We start from the raw sequence: 7,953 nt of genomic DNA on the forward strand, positions 1-7,953 counted from the left end.
TGTGCAATGCTTTGGTAATTGGAGCTCTCAGACAGGATAGAGGAGAAAAAGATTTAATTCCATTTTCTTCTTGAAGAAAAAGTTTGTTTGGCTCTCAGTGTTGCAGCTGCTGTTTATGGAGTATATTTGAACAGGAGGGAGAGTGTATATTTTAAATTCTAGTTGTTGAAACTGTTCCAATTCAATATAAAACAGAGCTTCAACTTGCTGAGCGTGAGCATGACGATAGGCTGGTTATGTCCAGAGACCTCTTTCTTACCTGGAAAGGAAGAGAGAAACTCGGCTTTAGTCTCTGTTCTGCAAAGCTCCTCTCTTTCAAAATGCTCTTGTGGCCAGTTAAGATTTCACTGTGCACAAATAAACAGCTTCACCGTGAAGATCTAAATTTGCTTTGTTCTCATACCCATGGGTATTCTTGAAAATGTGTTTTAGATCTCTTAAAGAAATTCAAACACTCTTGCCCAATGCAGAGCAGGGAACTGAATCGCTGATCTTCCACATCCTGATTAAGTGCTGAATTCTAGGAGGTGGAGCTTCCTTTCACTGCGGAAGTTCACACTTAGGAGCCTAGAGGGTTTTTATGTATTTTGTGATGTATCTTTTTTTATTATTATTTTTTTCCTTCCCTCCAGTTGGCCAGCAGCCAGGTAAGATCTAGCTTCAAGCAATCCCTACAAAACATGTATAATATGGACTTCAGGTTGTCAGTGTCCGTTGTAAACCATATAAATTCACTTGTAGTAAGATCTGGTATCTGCAAATGCAAGTACAACAGTACAATTTGCAACAAATTGACTACTCTAATGTCTGTCAAAACAATATAGGTTTCATGTGCGATAGACTACATAAAACTGCTTGTACAATTATTTCCCTTAATAAGCTGTTGATTTCTCTGTATATTTGATGATTTTTACCCTTTATTTAAATTTTCCTCCTATCTTGCTCTAAATCACTGATGCGTCACGTAAGTTGCTGAAATTTACTAGTCAGGAGGTCTTTCTTAAAGCATTTATTCTGTTTGATGTATTCAAGTGGCTTTAAAATTAGTTACAAGATACACTAGTTACTGTCTGTAATTTCTTTGCATCCACTTGAAAAGTCTTAAACTCAGTTGGGTGTTATTTCTCACTTTCTTCTCCCTTGAGCTACTGGAAAGTTCATTTGGGAATTAGTTGTGGGATTTTAAACCCACAGGAGGTACGTGTTGTTTTTCAAAGTAGTGAGTAACGTTCTACTCTTCACTCCATCTACCTGATGGCTGTGTTATTTAAAGAAGTGTGGGGGGAGAGGGGCAGAGTGCTAGATCCTATGGATTTTATTAGGATTGCTGTTAATGAGAACTGAGTCTGTTTCTGTCTTCTTCCCATCCAAAAGGAGCTGGCTTTTGTTTGAAATGCAGTGGGGAAAAGAAGAGTTTGTTAAAATTGAAAGTGTAAATAAATTGAATAGTGTGTTGGTGGGTTTTTTGCTCCTTTTGTGGTTCTTAAGAAGAAGAGAGGTATGTTGATCATTAATCATTTGTATTAGCTTTAAATTGTACGAGTAACGTGCATATTGTCAGAATTTAAAGGAAGGATGAGCGAGATGAGTTAGTGTTTAGTCCTTTTCAACACCTCTGCTACTTTTAACAAATATGCAGTAGAAATATAGCTGGTTTAGCTTTCTGACACATGATGTAACATGCTCTAGGGAAACAGGCTTTGCTTCAGCAAAACTATCTGTAACCCTCTTTTGTGTTTGCTAGAAGCAAATATGAGGTGTACCAGGGAAGCAGTTCTCATCTGAAGTTTTTGGCAAGTATGCTTGTGGTTTGTTTCAGGTAACCCTTTTGGAAGACTCTAAACTACATTTTAGAAAGTAGCTGTCTTTTATTCTTGAAGTAGTTAGTGAGTTTCAAATGAGCAGTCTCTACAGGATACTTGGGAAGCCTGGTAGAAGAGTGCCAACATGGAGAAAGTTCCTTGGGTGAGGGCCAACTGAACAAATGCAAGCAGGCGAGCTTTGTGTCCAGACTTGCGTTTCAGCTTGTGCTGGTGGATTTAATGTCCGGAGAGCTCAGGCACTGAGGCATACATTGCAACAAAAATACTACAGTACAGTATGCCCGGTTTCATTTGCTGCCGTGTTTGATGTTGGGAGGATTAAGGGGAGGGGAAAGGATCAACTACCCAGGATGCTCTGTTAGGAGGAGTAAGTGAATTTGATTGTCGTCAGAACCAGATTGCCATATGAGTTCTGAAAAGCGTTTGGCTCCTGAGAATAACTGCTCTAAAAATAGATTTGGAGGAGAGGTTTCTCTTGGGTCCAGTTTCATGTTCCAGCTGAGCTGGCTATAGGGAACTTATTTGCTCCTGTTGCAAGACTACAGTGAGGATAAATCATTTCTGCCTTCAACCTTAATTTTTGGAGATATCGACACACTTGCTCTGTCTCTGGAAATCAAGCACTAATGTTATGGCTGACGACACAGGTATAATCCTAACCTTTTTGTGAACAAATGGAAAATGCATAGTTGCAAATACCAGCTATGTTTGATTTTGTAATCAGCAAAATAACTGGCTTACTGTGGTATGTTGATGTTTTCTAGCCAGTTTGCTGTTCTAGTCTGCGCTACAGGCTGCCTCTGTTGTCTTTGATTTAATGTTCTCTGGAGTAGTGGTATTAAATGAGTTTATAGAAGGTGGTTAATTGTAACTTAGTTTTTGCTTGAGTAGAGCCCACATTAACAGAAGACGTTGCTTTGTCTTCAGATATCTGACTTTGAAGTTATTTTCGGAGTATGTATCTTTAACATAAGCTAAAGTGAAAGGAAAAAGGTTTTCATACACTTTTATCTAGGTGTGACTCTTAATGCGGAGTGGGTGAGGAATAGAACATGCTTTAAGACTTTCTGATGTCTGCATAAAGACATCTGGTGGTGTAAGCACAGGCTTACCAGATATGGCAAGTGACCTACTTCTGACATGGCTGGCAGCATGTTCTGGGAAAGGGCTTGAATTGAGAATTAACTGTCTGGAATGAGCTCTGAGCCAGCATCAGCCCTTGCAATGCTTTGTACTGACCCTTTTTTCAGAGGCAACTAGCAGTAAACAGTAGAAAACAGTAAATAAGAAATACACTAGGAGTCTTTTTCCTGTTTGCCTCTTCTAATACCTAGTTTGCTCTAGAACAAAGTTGTGACCTGGACTAATTTAAAATGTTTTTGGACTTAAAGTTTCATTTTAAATATGTACAAAGCTTTAATTGACTACATGGAAACACAGGAGTCGCAAAGTTCTGCTGTCACATAGTATAATTGTTTATTTCTGAATATGAAAATTTCCAGTCTGTTAAATAATTTTCACGTACAGTTGATCATATTTCTGAACATACCAGCACACGCCGCTTGTCTTTGCCTTTGTTTTCAAGCTACCTGTAAGTCTTTCCCACAAGAGAGATGTTATGATGAGTTATGTATATGGACCTTACACATATGTAACTAGGGTGCTGCGCAGTAGCAAGCGATACATGCCAGATGTGAGGCTAAGTTGTCTTGGTTTCTCTCTGAGTATTATTGGACAGCGTATACCAAGGCAACTTTTTGTTTAATGTAGAAAAGAAACTAAATAATTGGTATTTGATCTTTGGATGGAGTACACTTAATAAAACATTATTTTTTTTTTCAATAAAATGCTGAACTGAGTAGGAGCTGGCATGAGTCAGTTTTATTGGTCTGAAATCAGTAGATAGCACAATGAATGTAATAAAATGTTACTTTATTGCAACTGTGAACCTGATGGCAAGCAAGGTCTGAAAGTACTTCTATATATCTGTTACAGAAATCAGTCACCAGTCTCTCATTACTCATCTTTCAGAGCTACTCCATTTTATCCTAAAAAAACCCCAATTATGTTGATACTTGACTGTTGAGAGTATCTTTTGTCTTTTTCTATGATAGGTGTTAATAAATACATGAAATATTACTTGCTGGTATTATGATAAAGGTAATTCTCTACCTTATTATACTATCACAATATTTGTGAGAGAGTTCCTCAAATATTTCAAAATATGTAAAAAATAGTTCTGCTTCAGTAACTAGGACTGAATGTACAAAGGTTGGTGCTTAGAATGGAATGAAGTGAAATAGGCTGGAAGAGATGAAACTCCGGTCAAGTGCCAGCCTTGTAGCAGTAGTATCAGGAGGCAGAAGAGCAGAGCACTTGAGCTTTAGAAAAAGGTCGCGGGCATCTTTTTGGATGCACATTTATTTACTACATATATCTCTCTTTCCATATCCTAAAGCAATGGACCAAGCAATTTGGCTTCTCTAGTGGTGATTGCCCATTTCAAACCCCCTACCCATAGGCTAGATTGAAGTCTTTCTTTTCCTAGTGGTTTATCTATAATTACTGGGGGTTTTTTATATACACTTATTTTTCATATGTGCAGTTATAAATGAAGCTATGATTTGTATTAAATCTCTGTGTCATTCTTGTGTGTTTCTTGAGACTTGAAGTCTAAAGGAATTCAGCGTGTAGTGTATCTCTGCTTGATTCTAAGCAACAGGGAAGGCATTTTTAGTTGTTAGAGTGTCAGAACTTGGAGTCTTACCCTTAATATGGTTTAAATTTTAGAGCTTTCTCAGGCTATTTGAATTTTCATGTTGATTCCGTGAGCAAATTGGCCTAGCTTTGAAACTTGCTACAGAGGAAATGCTTTTCTTCCAAGCTGTTTCTGCTGGTCAGATTGCCCTCTGGTGGCATTTTGAGAACTGTTGACACAAATGCAAAGCATCTCAAAAATGTTAAGCTCTGTATAAATACACGCAAAGGGGAGGAAACAGGGATTTCCAACTAAGTTGTTTAGACAAATTACATGTGAGGTTTTTGGTGTTTGGTTGGTTATATGGCTTTTGCTTTGATCATAATTGAGTTTCCCACTGTAATTCACAGTGATATGAAAAGCAAGTAACAGTGTTGCAGTTAAAAACAAAACAAAACAAAAAGTTAGTCAAATGTCTTGTGTTCTGTGTAGTCATAAGAAAAAAGACTTATTATTCTACCCTCAATCACAATTTTCCAACTTTTCGACAAATAAATTTTTCTTTCTTGTTTGCCGTATTTTAACAGAGACGAAGCATGGAGGAAGCAAGAACGGAAAGAAAGAAGGCCTCTCTGGAAGCTCATTTTTCACCTGGTTTATGGTAATTGCTTTGCTGGGAGTTTGGACATCAGTAGCAGTTGTCTGGTTTGAACTTGTAGATTATGAAGAAGTTCTAGGTAAGTATTTTAAATCTTAAGATACTTCTAATAACTTATGATATGCATTAAATGGAGGTCATTTTAAATTTCTAGACAGCTGAATTGACTACTGCGATGTTTGCAGATGACCTACATGATAAGAATAGGCAATGTAGTCCAAAAAGCACATTTTAATGCTGAACTCTATTATGATATTAAAATGGGATTCTCATAAGACTGGAAAGGATTATTAACATACTGCATTTATTAAAGTATTGAAGAAATCTCCAAGGATAGATCTGGATCTCTTTGTAGTGTGTATACTGTAGTTCATTTGAAATGTCAACTGAGTATACATTGTTTCAGTTTAAGCTCTCAGAAACTTGCAGCAGTGGTTGAAAATCGGCAGCTCACGTTACTGCTCCTCTGATGGACTGTGTTGCCTGCAGAGCCAGGGCAACTGATCAGTTATCCTCTCGTGAATGAGCTGTTGAATGACCTCAGTTTTAAGCTTATAACAGTGATAAATGTATCTCAGTATGCCAATGTTAAGATAGTATTGGTAATATTATATCTAAGGGTGAAAATTAATTTCTTTTTTCAAGATGTATGTCCATAGGTAGAGCTATAGTCCCTGATCTTGCAGGCTTCAATGTGCACTTCTGCAAGCTTTACAGATCTGTTGTGTACATGCTTTTTTGATCTGATTTTAAAAGAAGGTTTTGGTTTGAAACTTAATTGGGTCTAGTGATGCAAATAATGGTTTCTATATTTTTACCATGCATGCAGCCAAAGCAAAGGATTTCCGTTATAACTTGTCAGAGGTTCTACAAGGTAGGATATTAGAGAAATAAGATTGTTTTACAGTCCTTTGGCTAAAATTTTGGTTTACTTTTTTATGTTTTTAATTTTTGAGAATTACTAGTCTTCTGCAGTGACATGAAACTCAAGTCATTTCTCATCTGTCTCATTCTTCATGGTTTTGAAGATGGTACAATTCTTATTTCTAGAGAATTACATTTATTCCACCAGTCTCTTGTGTTTGACCATGAACTAATAAGGATTCTTTCAAATTGGTTGCTTCTGTACAATGATGATGACCTTATTTTTGTCTATTCTAAACCCAAGTCTGAACTTTTTCTTCCACAAAGCTGTTTTCTAATTTTCTAAGTACCACATGAAGGGCTGCATTTAATTTATTTTAATGGAAATCAAGTTCTGCCTCCATTTAAAGGATGACGAATGTAATAATAAACTGGCAAACTATAAGGACTTAGTCCTTCTGCAAGCAGTGTGCACAGTTTCAATCGTATTAAAGGTTGTGTCTGAATTTTATCAAAACTAATTGGCTCTCTACTCACTTGGTGATCCCAGGGCACTTCTAGTCCTGGATACTGTGATTCTAATGTTAAAATTCTTTTTGAATAGAAACTTGATTCTCCTTTTGCTTATACTTAGGGGTTGCAGAGGTGCAGTTTCAAAAATAGAAGTGGGCAATCTGATGCATTCACCTATAGTCACCTTTAAAAGGATGGACAACTTTTTTGTCTACAGTGAATGTTATATAGCTGTTGATAAAATGAATGCTTTTCCTTTTTCCAGGAAGCAGATTGCTTCCCCTATATTAACTTGGCACTAAAAATCATATACATGTATATCTTTTTTTTTCCTGAAAATTTAGAATGCCTAGAAGCATATAATCATTAAACAAACATTGATTATTTGATTAGTTCTTGTTTTTATTATTTCTTTTTCCTCAAACATGTTGAATGTTCCTTGTGAACTTAAATTTTATTCTGAACAAAACATATTCACATAAAGTGCATCACTTAATTACAGATTTGTTTTAAATCTGCAAGCACCAAGATAAATGTGTGGGGAAAAAGACTAACTTGTGTTGAGTCTAAAGTCAGAGAGATGCAGAAAGGAACTTAAATGTTTGTAATGTTTCCCAGGAAATTAAAATCTGGTTAAAAAGAGTATGGCTAAATAGTATTAAAAATATGTTAACAGCCTGGCATTGACAGTCAGCCATTGCACATTGAAAGCACTGTGTTGGAAACAAGATGCTGAGTCCTTAATGTGCTCCTCTTCCTCTCTTTGCATTTCTAGGCAAGCTTGGGATATACGATGCTGATGGAGATGGAGATTTTGATGTGGAAGATGCTAAAGTATTGCTAGGCAAGTACAAACACAGGTGGAATAATCTATATAGTACAGCTGTCATATTAATATATGATTTTTGTTTAATGTCCAAGCAATATTTCTGCTTTGGTTTTTTTTTTTTACTAATTGGAGAACTTAAATTGATTTAATAGGGATGGGTTGTTAATGCAAGTTGTAGGATTGTGTGTCCAACTTGTAGTAAATTCTGTTCTTTTTCTTCTTACACAGCAATGTAAGTGGAAAGCATTTAATGACTTGCAGGATGATTTTGAATTCAGGTGGTTGGTACTGCTGTATTGACTGTTGAAAGATGGTTGTGATTATTAATAAATTTGTCAGATGCAGGGCTCAAGTTTTGTCAAGAGTTAAAACATTGTTTATGCTAACATGTTACGCCCAGGTCCATTTAAAAATTTTTCAGCAGGCCTTTGTGCTTCTTTAGATGACTGTTTGTTTAGCATATTTTTGTACTGTCTTTCCTCTCTTCTCAGTTCTCCACAAGTCTATTCATTTTCTTTGCCCTTAAATCCCGCGTGACATGGATTTTTCTTCTTTGATATTGAAACAC

General features: G+C 36.4%; 1 protein-coding gene across 1 annotated transcript; it reads left to right on the forward strand.

Annotated features, from left to right (window-relative positions):
* Positions 1–2,179: 2,179 nt before the first annotated feature.
* On the forward strand, positions 2,180–7,433 carry LOC104547745 (aspartyl/asparaginyl beta-hydroxylase-like; the record flags this gene model as incomplete). Its single annotated transcript, XM_010193560.1, has 3 exons — positions 2,180–2,470; positions 5,109–5,258; positions 7,332–7,433. Coding segments are annotated over exons 1-3 (268 nt in total), but the record flags the coding sequence as incomplete, so codon positions are not given.
* Between the last annotated feature and the right edge of the window lie 520 nt (positions 7,434–7,953).

The sequence above is a fragment of the Mesitornis unicolor genome, unplaced genomic scaffold (genome assembly GCF_000695765.1).
Source record: "Mesitornis unicolor isolate BGI_N332 unplaced genomic scaffold, ASM69576v1 scaffold30221, whole genome shotgun sequence".
Taxonomy (NCBI): domain Eukaryota; kingdom Metazoa; phylum Chordata; class Aves; order Mesitornithiformes; family Mesitornithidae; genus Mesitornis; species Mesitornis unicolor.